The sequence below is a fragment of the Gekko japonicus genome, unplaced genomic scaffold (assembly GCF_001447785.1).
Source record: "Gekko japonicus isolate JY-2015 unplaced genomic scaffold, Gekko_japonicus_V1.1 scaffold740, whole genome shotgun sequence".
NCBI classification, from domain to species: domain Eukaryota; kingdom Metazoa; phylum Chordata; class Lepidosauria; order Squamata; family Gekkonidae; genus Gekko; species Gekko japonicus.
In genome coordinates, this window is record NW_015172576.1 from 78,401 (window position 1) to 101,186 (window position 22,786).

The 22,786-nt window shown below is 44.8% G+C and overlaps 1 protein-coding gene across 1 annotated transcript in view; it reads right to left on the reverse strand.

Annotated features, from left to right (window-relative positions):
- The window catches only part of KIAA0368 (KIAA0368 ortholog), a 91,245-nt gene that overhangs the window by 31,073 nt on the left and 37,386 nt on the right, over nt 1-22,786 (reverse strand). Inside the window, 11 exon segments of the mRNA XM_015421423.1 lie at nt 107-221; nt 1,706-1,760; nt 3,710-3,855; nt 5,173-5,296; nt 6,195-6,296; nt 7,483-7,589; nt 7,592-7,639; nt 9,268-9,433; nt 10,752-10,886; nt 11,876-11,967; nt 20,519-20,738. Coding sequence (XP_015276909.1) covers nt 107-221; nt 1,706-1,760; nt 3,710-3,855; nt 5,173-5,296; nt 6,195-6,296; nt 7,483-7,589; nt 7,592-7,639; nt 9,268-9,433; nt 10,752-10,886; nt 11,876-11,967; nt 20,519-20,738 — 1,310 coding nt within the window.

A 22,786-nucleotide genomic window follows, 5' to 3' on the forward strand; every position in this document is an offset into this window, starting at 1 on the left:
TAAAGAGGTTATGTTCAAAGTTCCGCCTCTTAAATGGCTTCAGCCACTCCCTCATCCCCACACACCTTCCAAGCATGAACCCCGCAAAGAATAAATATACAGATACCTTTTGCCAGTCATTAGAGTATCAACAAGTGTAGTGACCAGTTCCTGTTGATCTTGTTCACTCCCAAGCTCATATACCAAACCAAGCCCTTTTGAGGCAACATCCTGGCTGAGTTCTAGAAGAAACATACCAGAAAACCTGATTACTAATAAGAAACTGTATTATATTTAATTATTACAAGTTACTGAATTCATAACTGGCCCAAGAGTCAGGGTTCTTTTAAAAAAATTACAGAAACTCTTGAAACAAGCTCAGAGATTCTAAAGGCAACCACAACAGCTTTCAGGTTCTTTCTGGAAAGCTGTCAAAATTTAACATTCTACAGCATCTTTCTAGAACTGGCTAAGTGCCACCTCTGGAGCAGGGGACTGATAAAGAGAAGGGCTGAAATGAAAGGAACAATAAACCAGGGACAGATATAAGAGACAGCAAATTATTCAAGTGCTCTTCATCAGCCAAAATGGAAAGGCATTAGTAGTACACAGAAATATACTGGTTAAAACATGAACGTGTTATAGTCACTTCTGAGAGTGGCGTCAGAAAACTGGTGGTACCATCCCAAGCAGTTATACCCCCCCAAAGTCCACTGAAGTCAATGGGCTTAGAAACCTTTGACTTCTGCTTAGGATGCCCTATATATGGCAGATTCCGAAGCTCCATATGTGTTTATTTAGGTTACTTTTGGTCCACCTTTCTCCAGAGTAAGGTCAGGGTTCCTCTTCTTTTGCAATGAAAGGGAATGCTCCCTGGTTCTGAGAACTATCCCCCTAATGCTTACACAGAGAATTCCCTTGGGGCAAAATCCTAGACAGCCACAGCACAGGAGAAGCATAAACAGGGCATGAAGTTTTTGAAATTCTACACCTGATGGGGTAAGTCAGTTTTTGGTTTTATACTTGGATGTTCAGCCAAGTGACTGGTAGCAACAAAAAATTTCAAAGCAACTTTGACTGTGTTAATGATCCCCCCTCCCACTTCATGCTATATAACTTGTGGCTTTGGTGACCAGTTAAGGTCTCTGTTTAAGACACTGACCCAACAAAAGCTATTGTCTATTTCACTGTATTTAGTCACTGAAAACATTATGTCAACAGTTGTTGACACCTCTCCCCCCTCATGACGAATTAAAACACAGAATATTAGTATTTGAATAGCTCATTTTTCAAAAACACATTTTGCTCAGGATGACTAATGCTCAGCGGGATCCATTAATGTTACAGTGGATATTTTATTGTACTGCTAAATGTCATACATGTTTCATTTTATGTGGGAATTAACTTGTTGGCTGAATTTGGGAATAAACTTTTAAGCAATTATTTACTTGGATCAACTTTGGATAAAACCTGTAACCTGAATTCTAAATCCGAATTCCAGGAACAACATGCACCAGTTAACATCTAATTCTGTATCACTTAACACAGTATCGAACTTCACCGTCTCCAAAATAAGTTCAAACCGAAATTAAAATAGTAAAATAACTAACTGCATTAAATGTCACTTTTTCTTCCCATCTTCAATACCTGAAGTTTACTTGCATTTCTGATAAGGAATGGCATGTTTCAGTCAAAAGGCAAAATCAGTAAATGCAGTTCTACTTACCGTCACTATCAGACAGAACAGAGACAAATGCACTTTGAATTTCCTTGAGATGAGACTACAAGAGGGGAGGAGGAAACAAACAATCAAAAAAGAGGTCTTACATTCTAGGACAAATTTCCTTTAAAAAAAAATTAACAGTCGATTCATACAGTCAGAATGCGTTGTTTCCTGATACAAGTTTGAAAACTTTCCCACTCCCCAAATCCCATCTTCAGTCTGAAAGGGAAGGGAACAGTTCACTCAACAATGAGGTCCTGCATGTATATCTACATGCCATTTAGCCAGGCTTGACAATTACCATATATGTGCAGTTCAGATGACACCCAAGGGACTTCCTGTTAGTGTACATACTTTCCACCTGGGATCGTAGTGGACAGATTTTGCAGGAGGCAACGGCAGCCACAGATCATTGCTTTCTTCTCCTCTCCTTGCAACAGGTCCATACAACCCTGGGAAAGTTGATTTCTGGGGTCATGGGACTTGCAGTGACAACTATGTGGGCCAGGAGACTGCAGTGGAGAGGGAGAAGGGTGCAAATTCTAGGACAAATTTCCTTTAAAAAAAATTGTCGATTCATACAGTCAGAATGCATTGTTTCCTAATACATGTTTGAAAACTTTCCCACTCCCCAAATCCCATCTTCAGTCTGAAAGGGAAGGGAGCAGTTCACTCAGCAATGAGGTCCTGCATGTATATCCACATGCCATTTAGCCAGGCTTGGCAATTACCATATATGTGCAGTTCTGATGACACCCAAGGGACCTCCTGTTAGTGTACATACTTTCCACCTGGGATCGTAGTGGACAGATTTTGCAGGAGGCAACAACAGCCACAGATCATTCCTTTCTTCTCCTCTCCTTGCAATAGGTCCAAACAACCCTGGGAAAGTTAATTTCTGGGGTCATGGGACTTGCAGTGACAACTATGTGGGCCAGGAGACTGCAGTGGAGAGGGAGAAGGGTGCAAAGTTGCACTCTACTCCTCCTTCTGTCAGCTAAGAGGGCGATACCCTCCTGGTTATTAAATCACATAGGTCCTGTGATCCCAGGAATCGACTTTCCCAGGATCAGATGGAATTGCTGGGAGAGCGGGGAACAAGATCCCTTGATCCTTGTGCTGATGAATCACAAGAACTAAGCCAGTATCTGACTAGGTCCAAAGATGAACAACACTTGCGTCCAAGTCAGCTTGTTTGCCACTGAAGGAAAGAGAGTTGACCTCACTCTGTAAGATTTGAACACGCAAGTGCCAAAAAGTGCAAGCATTTTCTAGGAAAACATGCCAGATATTCAGCACTGTGTAAATGTGAGTTCTTCAGTGGCATTAGCCATCAGCTACAGTAAGGGAAGAGGCAGCAACTCATCCCTTTATACCAGTGGTAGCTTGTAAACAGCTGCAGTCACATTTACAATCAACCCAAAGAGCAACATTTACTTCCAAACCTGGCATGAGGCCTGCATCTAAGGGAGGCTCCCAGCTTATTTGTTCTCCTAGCAATGGCTGTTTCAAGGTGGGAACCACTGGTCAAAAACAAGCCCCACGGGGCAAGGGCCTTACCCACCTACCCTGCCCCATTTTTCAGGAGCCATATTAGGGAACCACGCTCAGAAGAGCCGCAGGTGTCAAAAAACCACGCAGGGCTCCTTAACCACAGAGTATCACTGCCTCATACAGTTACTTGAGTTTTGGGAATAGGGAACCACGCTCAGAAGAGCCGCAGGAAAGAACCACGCAGGGCTCCTTAACCAAACCACAGAGTATCACTGCCTCATACAGTCACTTGAGTTTTGGGGAAAGGTGCTTGTCCGCAGAGGCCAAAACTTTCCTCTGCTGTTTCTGCTCAGCAATACACAACAATTCAAGAACAACAGAAAGCCAGAATATAGAAGGGAGAAAGGCACAAAAGATGAGAAATGGGAAAACAGCAGGAAGAGCTCACCCAAAAAAGACACTTAAAACCGAATCGGAACAAACATAAAAAGAGAGATCGCCTCATCTTCCTACCTTAATTTCTTTGTGCGTGCTCAGCTTCTTCACCAGTGACAAGAGCCAGATGCAGGCGGCCTGTCGTATGTGAGGATTGGGGCTGCCAATATGTTTATTCAGAATGAGATCCAAGACCCAAGGAACCACATCATTAACTTTCACATCTATTGCAATTCAAGAAATGGGAAGGAGGGAGAGAGAATTGAGACACGATTATTACAGAAAGGGGAAAAAATGGGGAATTTGATCAGCACTTATTAGGCTCCAAGTTATTCAGTGGTATGACCCTTGTCCGAGATGCCTTTAACCAGGCACAGGAAAAGCTACAACATTTTTCCAGGAGTTATAGTGGGGGAATAAATCAGGCTTGAGCTATCTAGGACCTGAGCAGCTGAATACTCTTGGAAGCATGGACGGCTTCAAAAGGGAATTAGATAAGCATATGGAGCAGAGGTCCATCAGTGGCTATTAGCCACAAGGTAGGGCTCTGGGGCAAGTGATGCTCTGTCTTCTTGGTGCTTGGGGGGGGGGGGTCAACAGTGGGAGGGCTTCTAATGTCCTGGCCCCACTGGTGGACCTCCTGATGGCACCTGGTATTTCTGGCCACTGTGTGACACAGAGTGTTGGACTGGATGGGCCTTTGGCCTGATCCAACATTGGCGTCTCTTATGTTCTTACTGGGAGTCTAGAACACTTTTAACTGCTGAGGACATTCTTGACAGGGGCTTCAAACATGCCCAAAGGGTGAGGCTGGATCACGCTAGAGTGGCATGCCTACCTTGTTCCCTGAGGCCACTGTGTGCCTTTTGTCCCCTGTCTTCTACAAGAAAAGGCAGAGAACTTGATTGTGTCCGAGTTGGCAGCTTGCAAATTTGCACATTGGGTGAAAGGGGGCTTTGATGAGGCAAAGCATGTGAGCTTAAGTTATTGCCCCTGAGTAAAACTGAACATGGGCTTAAAGATTCATTAAATCAGGTGCAATATGAAACAGTTAAAAAAACACTACCCAAAGTAATATTCAAATGCTCAATTTAAAATAAATCACTCAGTCTTTAGCCAGTTCTTAAACCCATGCTTAGCTTGAAACCAACCTTCACCTAACCAGATTTTCTTTCACCACAAGTGCAAATTTATAAAGTGAAAATTAAGCTTAACCTATCACCTGCTCCTGTGCACAAACTTGGAAGGCCCAAATACATATATTTGGATGTTTGGCAAATGTTCATTTCCAGCTTTTTCCTCCTATCAATCGTAAATAAAATCTCCATGGCACTATCGTAAGGACATGGAATTGAATGCAAGCTTACTTCTGGAAAGGTACGAAACATTTGGGATTAGACAGTAGGATTGAGGCAGGTGACAGAGGCCATTAGCTCCCATTGATATCAGCCTGTAACTTATTGAAGAAAAAAGGGGATAAAACATTGTGCACACAACTGACTGAGTAAACCTTTTCTAGATCTTCCCACACTCAGACTTACCAGCCGGAGGGGTATACTCTTCTTCAGCTACCATCCATGCATCGCGGGCAGCTACGGAGCTGGTTCCTATTGCGGCACTGGTTATAGCTTCTCCAACAGTGAACTGGAGTTCAATTTGCTTGGCCTGAAAGAGAAAGCAGGGAAAGCATTGACCGTGCTCCTTAGACAAGGCACCAGCTCCAGATATTACAGAATGCCAAAGGAACAAGGGTAGCAAAGGCTTCTTGGATGAGGTATTCAAAGCTGTTCAGAAGAAGCCATCAACTCCTTCTAACATTTAAACCAACTGCACTTCAGTGCCAAGTCTCCCCCACCCCAATACAACTTCACAGTTCTCACATGTGGTTTGGGGGAAATGGCAGGGATTTTCCACCTAGATAACTTCTCAGAGCAAGAAAGACCCCTGAAGAGAAACAAACCGTTTGAACAGAGGCAAATGCAGACAAGTTGGGAGCTGATGAAGCACAGTGCCAAAGGCCGCAGTCCTAAGAGCACTTTTCTGTAATCATATATATGAAGTGCTGTCAACACAGAAAGTACTGCATACATAAATGCTACTTAATTATTACTTGTTGGCTTCAGAAGAGAAGAAGTACACGGGATTAGAAACCTGTTTAGTGAATCCAAGGAACAATTTAAAAGAAAGAGGCACAGTGCCACGGGGAGTGGAACGTGGAAGGAAAGAGGATAGATCTGAACACTATTTCCTGGCTCAACCAAGAAGCAAAATCAGAACCTTAAAACTCTAAACAGCTGATGATGTTCCTTCAAAACATCTACATTTACTGTATCTGAAGAAGTGAGCAGTGACTCACGAATACTAATACCCTACCACAAATTTTCTTAGTCTTTAAGGTGCTACTGGACTCTTACTTTTTTCTACATTAACTTGTTAAATATACAAAATCCAGAACACACGAAAAGCAAAATTAAAGCTGCATTTTAAAGGGCAGGACACAGTACCATGTACCCATTTTAGGCCAACCCTTCTTAATGTATGCAGCATGGTATTACATCATTACCTCTACGGAATCCATTAGTCCTTGCAAGAGTAGCTTCTGGTGAGGAAAGTCTCCATCTCCCACAGGAAAGTAACCAAGTGTCTGTATAGCTCGTTCTTTCATCTGAAAGAGACAGACAACCTTATTTCCCTACTAGAACATGGCAGACAACTGAAAAAGGAACTTAAAGTACATCAAATGTACATTACTAGCTATAAACGCTGTGTAAGAAACCAACACAAATACAACATTTCTGATTTACTTCCATCTTTTCATGTATTCTCTCAACACCCCTTATGTGTGAATTCTTCCCCTTCTCCCCATTTTTGGTGACAGCCATGTATTTCTGTGTGCAATAAGTATTAATGCTAAACATGGTCAGCTTAAATCAGCCTGCAAACCCAGTCTTAGCCATGATTGCTAACTGCGGTTTAAATATAATTCTGGTTTAGGGAGCACATCTGATCTCTTGTCCAAACCGTGAACGTTGTATCTTTCTATAATGTTCCTTCATACTGAACGCTACCACAATGCAAAAGTAGACTGTAAGGCTGTAGGCAGATCCTGTTATTTCATTCTAACATGAAATGCTCAGTTTGCTAAAGCCCTGGATAATTATCTATATAGTCATATCCCTATATTTGGCACTTCACACAGTAATGCAAGTTAAAAAGGCAGGCTAATGCTCTGAGGAGCTTACGAACTACATTTCAAAAGTATGGACAGCAACAAAGTGATGACTGAAAAGAGTAGAAAGATATGAATGTGTGGATATTCAGTTGGCATTCAGGCTAGGAAATGTGGGTTTTGAAGAAGAACATGAAGGTGGGACATGGATATCACTACAAAGGTAGCCTGGGATAATTATTGTGAGAAATCCCACTCAAAACCAGCCTCAAATACATCCCTTTAACTAACCACCACTATTAGTTAGACTGAATTTTCAAAAGCATTCCGGATTGAACTCCAATGGCCTACACTACCATGTCTGTCAAAACTCAGAACTGAACTGATTTGGTCAAAAGCTGCCTTCTAGCTTATGCTGATTTCCAGGTACTTTCATTGTAGATGTATCATCAGTAGCTGTGTTTGCACTAAAATGTGACATCATCCAGGTACTTTCATTGTAGATGTATCATTAGTAGCTGTGTTTGCACTAAAATGTGACAAACTGGTATAAAAATTGAATTTTTAACCTTTTCTTTTTTGACAGTTTTGTAAGCTTCAATTTTTGCCACAGAACGACTATTGGAATCTGCTTCACATGGATAAAATTTGTTTTTAAAGCACACCTGTCAATAAATCTTACCTTATTAGTTTCTTTGCCAGAAGGAATCCTGGCTAGTAAGCTTTCTACAAGATGGAGCTTTGTGAAACCAGTACCTTCATTAGGGATGGGCAGAGGGGCATTCCTACTGTACAAGCAGCTATTGCCAAAAGTGGTGAGGTACTATCTAAAAAAGAACCTATGGAAAAAGCAAACAGGTTAGGTTAGAATCCCACCTTTAAAAAGCCAATGCTTCACATTTCAGAAGCCTCAAAGGAGACTAATATAACACTCCTATGCAGAATTTTCCCTGATTTCCCTGTATGAGCTTTGGTGACTCACTGCTCACTTCTTTAAGTACAGCTACAATGTGAGTCACCACCCATTTCATCAAACAGAGCCAGAATGTGAGTCCATCTGCCCCATATACTGGAAAGTGGAGTGACTTCAGATGCCATGATGCAAATGACAACAGCAGGTGTGATTGGACCAGGTGCAACATGCAGAGAGGCAAGGGGCACGGAGAAACAAGCACCAGCAATGAGACAGGAAACCCAAGCCTCAACCCAATCCAGATGGACACACCATCCTGAGCACTATCATTAGTCGCAATCCAGCAGTTACTCTTTCCAATCTCCCCCCGAAACACCCCTGTAAGATAACTGCCACTCCTAAATCAGCAATTGAATGTCCCAGCATGTCACACCTGGTCCAATCACACCTAGTGTCATTTGCCTGCTGATGTCATTCAGCCTCTGAGGTCACTCCACTTGCCAGTCTATGGGGCAGATGGACTCACATTCTAGCTGTGTCTGCAGAAGTGAGTGATGACTCACGAAAGCTCACACCCTGCCCCAAAATCTGTTAGTCTTTAAGGTGCTACTGGACCCTTACTCTTTTCTGCTGCAACAGACAGACTAACACGGCTACCCATTTTGATTTTTCTTTATGATACTACAAAGTCTTGTTACCCTCTCAACACAATTTTAGTCTGTTTTTATTGTCTGTGGTTCTTTGCTGGGCTGGGTTTTTAATGCTGGATTTTAATGAATACCTTTTAATCTTTTTATTTTATTTTATTTTGTAAGCTGCATTAGGCAGGTTCTTGGAGAAGCAGCATAATTTCTTTCTTTAAAAAAATTTTTTTGCAGGGTTACCAAGAACAAAACATGAATTGGCAGCTGTCCAAAAATTAGTACTGTCATAATTGTGTGCCTGGATAGACAACACCAACACATTTCTCCTTTCTGGAACACTTATCTGTTAGATGTATTTTCATGTTATGAAGCTAGAGAAATCTAGCATAAGGACATAGTCGTGTGCCGTGAGGCCCACTCCAGAAGGAGTCGCTGCGGAAAAAGATCTCCGCCGAGATACCGTCGCCTTGAAAATGGAAAGAACCCACCATGGAAAGAACCTTGCTGTTCGGGTGCCTGGTAGGCATTCACCCCTCCCCCTGCACTGTGGCCCTAGTCAGGATGATTTAAATGTCTCTGTAAACCGCTACGAGCCCCCAGGAAGGAGCGGTATATAAGTTGAAAGTATAATGTAATGTAATGTAACATACACAACGAATAGGAAACTCTGATCAAGAACTGAGTGCAAAAGCACCAAACAACAATTGCACTAGTCCCAATCAATGAGCTGGAGGAGCACACCACTATGTTGTGAGAACTTTGCGGTTGGCTTCCCAAGACTGTCAACAATGTGGACTAGGGGTGAAGGCAGTGAACAAGGTCAGAAGAGAAATTTCACTCCAAGAACCGTGATGAAATCAATGAGAGGGTCCAGAACACAAGCAGAGTTTTAAAAAAGGTACAAACTGACCTATAGTCACTGTTGTTGACTTGATCAGCTGATCTTGCTCTGGGACAACAATAGTGTCTGGCTGGTCAAGGTCATGCATTTCTACCATCCTGGCTTTCCTCTTTGACAAATACCGTCCTACTGTGAATCCTAGAGCCAACAAGGATCCATGTTGCATTTCCAGATTCTACAGGGAGAAAGCCAACATCTCAGAAGGGACATTCAGTTCACATAAAACATCAACATTTAGAATGGTATGAGTAGTCCTGCAAGGAATTCGTACACAAGTTTGACGGTGGCACCCCTGCTAATGTAGTAACTGGAAGAATTCCAACCAGCTTCAATGGGGTTAATGTTTATACCTTCCCAGTAACAGAGGATAAATATTTGCTCATTTAGGTCAGCAATCCTAAGTAAGCATCTACATAGCCAGGCCCGTAGCTAATGTGGGGCCCATGGGGCCTGGCCCCCTAGTGTTCCTTTTGGGCCCCCTCCCTCCCAGGCTGCCCCCAAATTGAATTAATATAATTAACTTTGATTTATAATTAGCTGTACCTCCCCAAGGCCCCCTCTCGAAAAAATCCCTAGCTACGGGACTGTACATAGCCCATGGCGAAATCTACGGATAACTGAATGGTGGCACCCAAAACTTGTTCCGTTTTATTATTAGTAACTGTTGCCAAATGGGGAAAAGGCAAACAAAAACAGAAGTATATATTCAAAATATCTGATATGCATTTAAATAAACGAAGAAATGCAAAGCAACTCCTCAGTCTCTAATCATTACGGAGACATAGTTCCAAAAGAAGGGCCCTCTACTCATGGAATAGAGGAAGAGGATCCCCAAGTTTCCAATGAACCTCCTTTCAGTTGCAGAGCTCCATGCTACATCCCACACTGTTCCCAAAGGTCCCCCTAGGGCTGCCAAGTCCCCCCGGGGGGCGGACTTCCCCCCGCTTTGGTGGCCAGATTTCCGCCGCCGCGGAATCGGGCCCCAGGGGAAACCCCACCCCGACCCCCCCGCCAAGAAGAACGCACTTGGCAACCCTAGGTCCCCCCAACCCTCAGCTATTCAAAGGACCCTGAAAGCTGCAGAAGGCTTTTTTTTGGGGGGGGGACATGACTATGAAGCCTTGATGAATGAACAGAGGTCTGTATACTTTGAACTTAACTCATATGGCTAATCCCCTTTCCAAGCAAGTTTCTGTAAGAGCCCTCACTACGTCCATGAGCAGTCAACTCCACCATTTAATTACTTGCTGACTGAAGAAGCACTTCCTTTTGCATGACTTGAATCTATTTGCCCATCTGTTTTATAGAGTGCCTCTGAGTTCTAGTACAATGGGAGAAGAAATTCTTTGTAGCCACTTTTTGCAGCCCAAAAGTAAATTTATAAACCTCTATCATGTTCCCCTCTTCCCCTTGGTTGTCTTTTCCCAACATGTTAAATTATTATTAATAAAAACAACATAAAATAACAAAAAAGCAAAGGTAACTGAAGTTACATGATTGTCCTTAGCCGTTTTTATCAGCTGCTGAACAGATGTCTTAAATTCATTCTCTGACACGGTCGTCAAAATTACTGAATAAAATAGAGCAGCCAGCTCCCGCATTTCTTCCTTGTTCGTATTCATAAGACTCTGTAGTGGTTAAATGGGAGGGGGGGTATTAAATGTACATTGACATTGACTAGCATTTCATGAATAAACAGATGCATTCAACTATCCAACAGTCCTACTTGGGATATGACGACATCACAACCATCCCCAACGTTCTAATTGTAGGAGAAGAAAAAAATACAGTATGGGAGAATTCTGCACAATCATTAATTCCTGCAGCCCTATCTACCATGTCTGTGACACGGGACCCACTAGCACACCTGTGTAACACGCAAGCAGAATGGCAACAGACACAGCATGGAAAACAAAAATATCCAAGCCCTGACAATCTAATAGATTAGTTGTTCTACACTAAAACTATTGAATCACAAAAGCTGTTTTCAGTTTACAACATTCTTAAAAGGCATTTTCACGATCTCTTTTAGTTGTCCATTATTATCTTTCAAATTCTGATAGGAGTGTTCTTAAAGCCCAAGGTCTAACCTTGATAACAATATCCCTATGAAATTTAGAGAGAAACCTCACAACGAAGAGATAATGTGCCAGTGCAGACCTACAAAAGATCCCCTTTTAATGATAATTAACTTAGTCAGCAACTACCTCCCCACATCCTTCCCCCGACATTAGCACCAGCCTTAACCACAGTTAATGCAAACCAGGGCTCCAGTTTAACCAAGATTTAAAATTTTTATCTGTTAATGTATTTTATGGTTTTGTAAAATTTGTAATGGCCAATGGCGAAATCTAAATACAATAAATTCTACTACTACTACAGTTAATGCAAACCTGAGCTCCAGTTTAACCAAAATTTGAAATAATGGTTTTAAAAGCTGTACATGGAAACATGTTCCTGCACACAGGTCTCCTTCATTGGACTGTAGCAACTCTATTCAATTTTAACCTTTTTTTCCCCTTCTAATCATTTTTATTCTCAAAAACCAGTTCTGTTGGAATGAAATGCAGCATTTACTGAGATAAAGCCACGTATCTTTCATAACTGTTTAACTTACCTTTATCCAATCCATTTTGTCTACAAATCTTGCTGCTAGTTTCTCAGGATAGACTGAGACAACCTCCAGGAGGCAGTACATTACGGGCAAACCTACATTTAAAAAAAAAAAGAAAGAAATAATATCAATTTGTACACTCACTAACAGAGGTATCTGCTAATAAAATAGTTTTGCCTTAACTATCTGATCTTATTTCTTGCCTAAAAAACAAACATGCCAATAACATTCCAAACATAGTACAAAATATTATGTAAGGGTGTGGGGTTTTTTAGTTAAGGCTGACGTGTACTTTGCAAGTCAAGCCATATGGTAAAAATAAGGAAACTGATTGGAACTGAAACCCGCATCAGAACAATTTGCATACTTAATCTGAAACATCAGGGGCGAGAAACATACTTCCAAAAAAAGCCATGAAATCTAGGATTCTCAAGACACTAAAGAGAAGTCTTTAGACAGATACTTGGAAGCCCAAGCAGCCCAACTGGGCAATACAGAGACTCACAGAAAGATCAGCTACAACATCCAACATGCATAGCATTTCACAACTCAGTACTCATGATGCTCTAAAAAGACTTCCACACTATTTGGAGAATGTGCCCAGCAGTAACATCTTTAAAAGATGCACTCTGAATAACAATGACACTTTGCATGCACTGACAAGTCACTTCTGCTGTTGCTAAATGCTTTAGACACCCTTCAAGTGAAGTAAGAAACAAGCAGCTGAAACCAAGCCAAATCCTTCTGTTCATGACATACATCTCACTTGGTTCAGGCAAAGGGGGGGAAATGCAGTCCAGAGGCAAAACTGGATCACCAACCTCTGGAGCCCAGAAAATATTGGCATCTCAAGGTCAAAATTCATTTGATATTGGAATTAAGAGGCGTAACTGTTGAAATAAGCAAAACACAGTCTATGCCAAAATTTGATCGTCACAACAACAAGAATTGTAATTTGTTGTTGAAGGAAATGACAAACACATTGGATCTCCTTTTCCTCCCCTGAAGACAAGACACTCCAAAATTACATGGCAGAAGAAGCCACACCATCCTGGACTCACCCACACAGAACCCAAAAGCAGGAAAGATGGAAGAATGACTGGTGCAGCTGCCAAAATCCCGCGATACTGGAAGTGATGCCACTTCCGGTGTCGCTGTGATGAGAGGAAGTGATGTAAGAGGGGGTGGGGAAATCCTAGAGTGCTGGAGGCAATGGAAGACATGCTGTACAATAGAAATGCAAAGTACCATTGCATATACAGTTACGTCCTGAGTCTTCTTTTGGAGGGGAACGGAACACTGGACTTACCGTGAAGGTTCCTTCTTCTTGAGGGCGAGGAGGACACTGGTACGGTTGGGTTCCTCTTCCCACAATCCCTGGAGGCAGGAAATTAATTGCACTTTCCATCTCCAGGGTGGGAGGAGGAGCCCACTCTCAGTCTGGGGACTTCCACAGCTGATAACACACCACAGTGTATGCCAAACAAACAGACAGACAACAAGGTTTACATAATCCTATGAAATAAACCATAAAGGTAAACAGGGCTTTTTTTGTAGAAAAAGTCCAGCAGGAACTCATTAGCACAATAGGCCACACCCAACAGGAGAAACTCATTAGCCTATTAGGCCACACCCCCAAACGCACGGTACATTAGCATATTAGGCCACACCCCATGTGGCTGCGGGGAGCCCAGGCAAGCCCCCCCTTGAAGGGAAGGGAAGGCAAGCCGGCCCTTGGACAAGCCGAGGAGGCATTTAAATGCCTCCCTGATCCTTCCAGGGCCCCCCCTGGCCCGCCCATCTCACAATCGCCAGGGGGGTCACTCTCCAGGCCTTCCCTCTGTAGCCAGGCATGCAGAGGGTTTGGCTGTAGTGGGCGTGGCCAGCTCTGAAGCCAGCCGGAACTCCGTTCCTGTGCGTTCCTGCCCAAAAATAGCCCTGAAGGTAAAGATAAACTGTTAGAACAGTGAAAGAACAATTAACATGGAGATTGGCAGTCAGTCACCCTTTAGGCTGAACAGAGACCCTCCAAACTAGGGTGGGTCCAGAGTGCCCTCCTCACCCTCGAGAAGGAGGAGCCTTCACGGTAAGTCCAATGTTTTGTTCTCTCTCAAGAGGAGGAGGACACTCTGGCACGCTTGGGATGTCACAAAGCTCAAGCATACCTGAGACACTGCCAAGCATGCAGATAACAGTAGAACTAGACCACTTCTTGTAGGACTCTCCGCCCAAACGCTGCATCAGCCGTGGTGATAACAGTCCATCTTGTAGTCCCTGATAAATGTTGACACCGAGGCCCAGGTCTTCCTGATATCTGCAACAGATGCCTTTGTGTTGAATGCGGATGACGTAGAAGCACTCCTGAGCTGTGATTCCCCCCTCTGGGACTTGGAAGGCCCTGAGATTCATATGCCAAGGAGATGCAGTCCTTCAGCTACCTGCTCAGTATAGCCTTAGTATAGCCTTTTGACTGCTGGATGGAAAACCACAAAAAGGGAATCCGGCTTTCTAAATGGCTTGGTCCTTCTGATATAAATGTGAAGTGCTCTGCAAAGTGAGTGCCGATTCTTCTCCCTTAGGATAAGACGGCTTCAGGCAGAAGGAAGGCAAATATATCTCCTGCGAGCTGTGAAAAGGTGTGTCGACCTTTGGGAATGAAGGTGGGAATCTATGCGCAGAACCACCATGCCTTTATGGAAGATACATAGGCCTTTTCTGATGGAAAGAGCACCTATCTCTGGGACCCGTATTTCTGATGTAACAGCTACCAGGAAAAGTACCTTCAGATTAGGGAACTTCAGGGTAACCTCCCTCAGAGGCTGAAATGCAGGACTGGTTAGAACCTGAAGAACGACATGAATTCTCCAAGAAGGAAACCTGTGCGCTGTAGGGGGCTGAAACAAAGTAACGCCCTTCAGAAATCTCTTCACCGCTGGGTGCCTGGAGAGTGGTGCACCGCTAACTGAAGACAGTACAGTGCTCAGAGCAGCTACCTGGAGACAGACCTAAGAGCAGCTACCTGCTGTTTGACCCTGAAAGACTCCATCCTGTAGGAAGAACAATACCTGAGGAAGATCCAGGGTGTCTGGATTGCAGGTGTTTCCTCTTGCACCATCTGACAAAAGCCATCCAAGAACTGTTGTAAACTCTAGAAGTGGAGCTTCTCCGGGCTGCCATCATGGTCTGAATGACCTGATCAGAGAAACCACTTGCTGCTCAATCTCTATCCTGTGAGACAAAGTCCAGCTGGGTCTGGATGACAGATGGGACTCTGGGTTAGCAATACTGGGCAACAACGGATGTTCCCGTGGAGGTTGATTTCAGCAGGGTGGAAAAACCAAGGTCTCCTGGGCCAGAATGGGGCCAGGCAAATCAACTCTTCCTTCTCCTGCTTCACTTTGTTCAGAACCTTTGGAATCAAAGGTATGGAGGGGAAAGGCTTAAAGAAGGCCCGATGGCCAAGGGGACATCAGAGCGTCCACTTGTTCTGCTTGTTGACACTGGCATCTCAAGAAGATTCTGAGTGTTGGCATTGGTTGGGGAGGCAAAGAGATCTATGCACAGTAGGCTGAAATGTAGAACCAGGGGCTGGAATGTTTCCTGGCCGAGGGACCACTCCCCCTGGTCAAGCCTGGTGCGGCTGAGCCAATCTGCTTGAACATCTGCTATGCTGCTGACGTGTTCTGCTCTGAGAAAGGCCGGATGTGGTTCTGCCCAGGACATGAGGCTAGTTGACATGGTCTGAATGACCTGATCAGAGAAACCACTTGCTGCTCAATCTCTATCCTGTGAGACAAAGTCCAGCTGGGTCTGGATGACAGATGGGACTCTGGGTTAGCAATACTGGGCAACAACGGATGTTCCCGTGGAGGTTGATTTCAGCAGGGTGGACAAACCAAGGTCTCCTGGGCCAGAATGGGGCCAGGCAAATCAACTCTTCCTTCCCCTGCTTCACTTTGTTCAGAACCTGTATGGAGGGGAAAGGCATAAAGAAGGCCCGATGGCCAAGGGGACATCAGAACATCCACTTGTTCTGCTTGTTGACACTGGCGTCTCAAGAAGAATCTGAGTGTTGGTTGGGGAGGCAAAGAGATCTATGCACAGTAGGCTGAAATGTAGAACCAGGGGCTGGAATGTTTCCTGGCCGAGGGACCACTCCCCCTGGTCCAGCCTGGTGCGGCTGAGCCAATCTGCTTGAACATCTGCTATGCTGCTGACGTGTTCTGCTCTGAGAAAGGCCGGATGTGGTTCTGCCCAGGACATGAGGCTAGTTGACTCCTGCTATAGCTTCTTGGCTCTGGTGCATCCCTGGCAGTTCACAGGCGCCTTGGCCATGGTGTTGCCCGTCCATATGCATATGTTCAATTGAGACAGATAGTCTTGGAAGGGGAGACATGCCAGACGAATTGCATGCAGTTCCAAAAGACTGATGCTGAGGGAAGCTTCTTGATGGGACCAGGTCCCCGGCACATGGCCCAGTGCACAATGGGCTCCCCCAACCATCAGGCTGGCACCTGTTGTGATCTGTAGGTCTGTGGTCACTGAATGTCCCAGAGTGCCTGCTCTTGTGAAGGGGACCTTGTAAGGAGGTTATCAAGGTAGGGATGGATATGGATTCCTTTGAGATGCAGGCTTGCAACAAGTGAGATGATCAGTTTTGTGAATATCCGGGGCACAGATGGCATGGCCCTGAACTGGAAGTGGTTTTGACTGAAGGTGAATCTCAGATACTGTCTGTTCTGGGTTGTTATAGGCATGTGAAAATCTGCCTCAGTCTAATTGACGGAGGCCATTAAGTCCTCTGGCTGTGGGGCTTCCACAATGGTCTTCAAGGTCTCAATTTTGAACTTCCTGCACCTGACAAACCTGTTCAGGAATTTGAGGTCAAGGATAGCCCTCCAGTCCCCATTCTTTTTGGGAACTATGAAAAAACTGAGTAGATGCATAAGAACCTTTGTGGCAATGGCACAGGTTCAATGGCGGCAATCTCTACCAGATGTCCGATGGCATCCTTTGTGTGCTGTCTCTTGATGGGACAGTGAGGGACTGGTGAGCTCTGGAAATCTGTCATGAGGCGGGGTGACAAATTCTATTGAATAGTCATGGGTTATGATTTCTTTTACCCATTTGTCGGTGGCTGATAAGGAAAGGCCAAGATGCCACATGAGACTTAGAAAGGGAGTCCACATTCCAGGGCTTGAGCCCAGACCCATAGCTATGGTGGGGCTTTGGGGGGCTCCGCCCCCTTTCTTAAAGACACAGCCCCACAAAAATTTCTCCTGTAAATGCTTTTCTCAATCATTTAAAAACATTTTTAAAGGCATGTACTCCTTTAAGCAGAGTAGGGTGCTGTAGTTGACTAATTCTGCACTGAGCAAGGGGGTTGGAGCAGGTGACCTCTAGGATTCCTTCTAACTCTGTGTCAAGAAACTGGTCTCCTTTAAGAGAATGTTTCTGCCTAAGTGTTAGCTTTCTTGACTAAAGAAGTCAAAACCCCCACCTGCCGGCTTGTTATCAGAATTGCTGCTTAGGCTGGCAGAAGTGATTAACTTGCAGCAGCTGAGAACTTTCATCTAAAGTTGTTGACAGCTCGCAATTTAGAGATCTATCCTGGTAACAGCTTTCTATTGGCTATTGGCTTTTCTTTCTGCACTGAGAACTTCAGCCCCACCAGAAAAAAAATTGCCCCACAAGCCACAAAATCCTGGCTATGGGCCTGCTTGAGCCAGAGATGTCTTCTGACTACCACTGTGAAAGCCATGGCCCTTGCTGAGAATTTGATCGTGTCCAGGATAGAATCAGACATGAAGGCTGCTGCCCTCTCCAAATTGTCCATATAACTTGACAGGCGCTGATTTAAATCTGGGTATTCTTGGGACAATTTATGAAGCCACATGCATGAGGCTCTTGCCATCAGAGAAGTGGCAGCAGAGGTTTTAACGGAGAGGCAATGACCTCATGGGCTCTGTGGAGAGTTCAGACACTTTTTCGATCATTGGGATCTTTAAGGGTTCCCTCTCCCTCTTTTGGAAGAGCCACCCCTGATGCTAAGCTAGCCACATGAGCATCTACCACCGGAACTTTCAGTAAGCTGGTTACTTTGGGAGGAAAAGGGTACGTTCTTTTAGCTTGTCCAGAATGAAAATGGTTATTGGTAGGATCTGACCATTCCTCTTTTATCTCTGTTTTTAAAATGGAAGGGAAGGGAAAAGTTGAACCCAACTCTCTAACCCTAGAGAAGACCTAGGGTCATCATCACCATCATCATCATCCTGTTCCTCCTTGGGGATTCCTACCTTAGGGTGCAGAAAGTCGTAGGATTTTTAATGCTTTATGTAAGAGAGCGGGAAGCTCCGTATGAGAAAAAAAGGTGGTGAGTTGGCTTGCTCTACTGAGGGACTTTGTCCTCAGACAACTGGTCTTTATCCAGACCTGCATCAGAAACCTCAGGGCCCAAGGGAGAATCCCTATCTTCAGATCTGTAGTCTGAGAAATCTGAATTATTGTTCCTAATGGGGAAGGTGCTTTTACAGGCAGCCTTTATTGGCCAAGAGGAGCCCTGGCATTTCTCTGTGTCTAAAAGCCTTGAAGAAGCTAATTTTTAGAAGGTGTTTGACTGGAGAGGGAAGAGTGAGGGGGGGAAGAGGCCTCACAACGCCTCTTCTAGTAGGGTAAAGAAGCTCTTTTTTCCTTCTCTAACTGATTGGATACAGATAGTTCTAGCCAGTCCTGGGAGGTTGGTGGAACAACAAAGGGCTCTTGCCCCTCCTGGCTTCCCCCCTGGTGGGGAGCGATTATCTCCCTTCAAACAGCTGTGTTGAGCAGGCCTGATGGGCTGATACAGGCCGTCCCGGCTGATCAGTAGAGGGCACAGTTTTGGCACCAAAAACCAAGCCTGCTTCTTCATGATCCTGGCCTATGGCTCTTTCCAGGAGCTCTGCCACGGTGGCATTGCAGGGCAAGTGGGTTTGCAGGGATTTCCTACTCTGATGCCTGGGGATCACCTCAGAGGAGGACCCATGCTCAGAGATATCATGATGACTGAAGCAGCGGGCAAAAGGCAAACAGCCTTGGGGGGGATGGGGGGACGGACAAGGCCAGAAGAACACAGGTCTTCCTCTGAGGGAGAGTTGGGGAAGGTGATTAAACAAAGGGAGAGGCATACAGAAAGGCACACATGTGGAAGGAGGAAAACAAAGTGCAACCAAAGGAGCTTCTTAAAGGAAAATCTTAGGAGCTCTCTAAATCCACTGCTCCCTCAGACAGAGGCAGGAAAAAGACTGAGGGTGCCCCCCCCCGAAATGGAAAGTGCAATCAACTTCCTGCCTCCAGGGATTGTGGGAAGAACCCAAGCATATCAGTGTCCTCCTCCCCTCGAGAGAGAATAGAAGTTTTGACATTTCACAAAGGGAAAAAAGGAAAGCAGCATTCACAAATTGATTCCTGCCTTCCTCCATGAGGAGCTTCTTCCCACTAGTGCTAAGACTGCCCCACCTGGACCACTAGAGAACAGCTAACCTTCAGTTTCCATCCCCTCCAGCCAGCACGTAACAGGCCCTACAAACCAGCCTACAATGACACATCCAGGAGCTCTTGGGGACTCAGCATTTCTGAGACCTTTCTTTGTCTCCTGTGGTCAATCTGGAATGGGGTTGGGAAATTCTTACAATTATGACATAAAATTCCGCAGTGTGCGGTGATGGCTACTAGTTTAGATGTCTTTCTATAAGGACTAGAGAAAAAAGGATGGGTCTAGCAATGGATATTTATGTGACAGCTGCACATAACCACCATGATTAAAGACAGCATTACTTCTGAATACCAGATGATGGGGACAGACAACTTAGAAACTACATCATGGCCTGTTTGAGAGTACCCAGAGGCAACTAGCTGGCCAATGGAAGAAAAATACTAAGGCTGCGGTCACACGGAACAGAAGCCACACAAGTGAGACGGAAAACAGGCGGAGTTTCCGGGCGCGATCTCACAAGCACATCTGGGAAGCGTAGCACTCCCGTGGCTCAACCAAGGCTTCCCGCTGAAACTGCGTGGCAAAAAACTAGTACCTCGGAGGTACTAGTTTCCGGAAACTGCGGGGCAAGGGCGGGCGTCTGATCGCGTTTCCGGTGGCATCCGGCGCCCGCCCATGTCCCCTTGCAAATAAGGTGTGTTTTTTTTGTCCATGGAATGGGGTTGGGAAATTCTTACAATTATGACATAAAATTCCGCAGTGTGCGGTGATGGCTACTAGTTTAGATGTCTTTCTATAAGGACTAGAGAAAAAAGGATGGGTCTAGCAATGGATATTTATGTGACAGCTGTACATAACCACCATGATTAAAGACAGCATTACTTCTGAATACCAGATGATGGGGACAGACAACTTAGAAACTACATCATGGCCTGTTTGAGAGTACCCAAAGGCAACTAGCTGGCCAATGGGAGCAAAATACTTAAATAAGCAGATCTTAGTCAAACTCAGCAAGGTAACTCTTGTATTCTTAGGACAAGAACTTCCTACACACCTGGTAAAGTAGCTGCATTTATGTTTTGAAATATTATATTAAATACTCATACATGAGACAGTCTTATCAAATCAATAAACGAAAGCTTTTTCTTTTAGTTCTGTCGCCCATGGTTTCTCACCTCCAACACCAGACAGCAGCTGCTGAAGGAGACTTATGTAGATCTGTACAGGGTTGCTTTCACCACCTTTTGAGGACGAGGATGTTATAAAATGTCCAGACAGGAGATTTCTTATATAGCGGCCGATGGCTGGAGCATGGTCCTGCATATCAGCTAAGCTCTGAGAGGTGGGCACAATGCCCGCACTGTGAGCGAGACACATCCGGAGGTAAAGGACTATCTAAGCAAAAAAAGAAAAAAGGTAACAGGTGAGGCAGCAACTCATCAGATGCAGGGGAAATCTTTCACCATCAGTAGGACAGGGTTGGGCTTGATTCCCAAAGCAACAATTTCCAATAAAAAGTCTTTGTTTCTCTGTATTGCTTTAGAATGTTCACAGTGCTTTACATGCATTGCCTTGTACATGTTACAATTGCCCAGAAAGATGGACCAGTATAATTATCTGCATGTTCCAGTTTAGGAGCTGGAGATAGGGCTGCCAAGTCCCCCCGGGGGGCGGGGAAACCCCCGCCCTAGAGACCCGTTCCCCGCCGCCAGCGGATCAGGCACCAGGGGGAACCCCACCCTGACGTGCGCGTCACCAGGAAGTGACGTTAGGACGCCGAGCATGCTGGGGACAGGGCCACGACCATCAGAGGGAAAACTCTATGGTTTTCCCTCCGATGGTCGTGGCCCCACCCCCAGCGTGCCCGGCGTCCTAACGTCACTTCCGGGTGACGTGCGTGCGGCACGCGCGCACGCTCCAGTCACTGCCCAGGAGTCCCCGCTGCAGCGACTGCAACGACTTGGCAACCCTAGCTGGAGATGAGAATGAGTGACCTCCTAGTAAGTGCATAGCTAAGGCAAGATTTAACTGGGGATTTGCTATTTTATAGACCAGTTTCTTAGTTTCTATACTGAATCAGTTTCCATTTTAAAAAAGCAACTTTGTAAACTATGCATTACAGGAAGAGCCTCATTATGAGATGGATAATATTTTTAAATTGCTCCGTATGCTGGAGCTAGTTGTTGCTAAATGTACTAAGCAATTTGTGGATCAAGTGTGTTGTCATGGCCATGTGTCCAGTTGAATTCAAAATGAATTTAAAGGGCTCAGCTCGATCATGCACAGGGCTGTGTGCACTGCGGAACTATGTACAAAAACAAGATAAGGGCAGAATGTTATATTCAGCATGGAAATCAGCTGCCCATCAATCCCTGCTTTCATTATTCAACACATGCACACACAAAAAACAAAAACAAAAAAGATACAAATGTCTAGTCCTTATGGTTTATAAAAATGTTTGGACAATGCCTGGTGAAATCACGGAAGTAAGGAGCATGAATGGATGAGATTTCCAATGGTTTGTGGACTGGGGCTTCAAGGCTTTAGCTCCCTGGCCTTTCTCCATGAGTACCGTAGTGGAAATAACGATGCAAAACAGTTTAAAAAATTATGCAATAGAGAGAAACTGTGTAAATTTACATAATTCATTCCGGTTGCTTTTCAATGGAGTTTGGCTCACTGCAACACATTAACTGTTTTTCTAGTAACTGCAACACTCAGTGAGTACTCTGCACACATCCATAGTGTTTGAAATGGAGATTTTTCAGGGGGGGTTTCCTGAGCACAACATCCAAAACACTTTCTGGAACTGTCTGTGAAGACCAGAAGATATTGGCAAACAACAAACTCATGGATATACTGGGAAAGTCCATCACTCCCTTCAATATTCTTTTGTATCACAGACAGGGGGAAATATACTTATGGCTGGAGTCAGAGGTCATTTCGGGGGGGAACGCGGGGGAACGCAGTTCCCCTTGGTGAGGTGCAGGGGGCGGGACACACAACGAAGCCCCGCCCCCTTCTTCCGGCAGCCCCCTGCTTCCAGCCTCATTCTGTTGCAGAAGGAGGAAGAAGCAGGAGGGTAAGTTGGCGTCCTCCCCCTCTGCCTGGCCGAGGCCACTCCACGTGGCCTCCGCAAGGACTCCCAGCCCCATCCAGGAGCTTCCCAGAGGTAGCTGTGTTAGTCTGTTGCTGCAAAATAGTCCAAGAGTTCAAATAGCACCTTTAAGACTAACAAATAGCACCTTTAAGACTAACCTTTAAGACTAAGACTAACTGAGTGGTGGGTGTGGTCTTATGACAGACCTCCGGTGATGGCAGGGGGTGTGGCATATGCTAATGAGTTATGCTGATGAGTTCCCCTAGCTCTTTTTCTACGAAACGACCCCTGGCTGTAGTAAATGGCATATGATTTTTTATTATCGGTGAAGATTCCAGAAAAA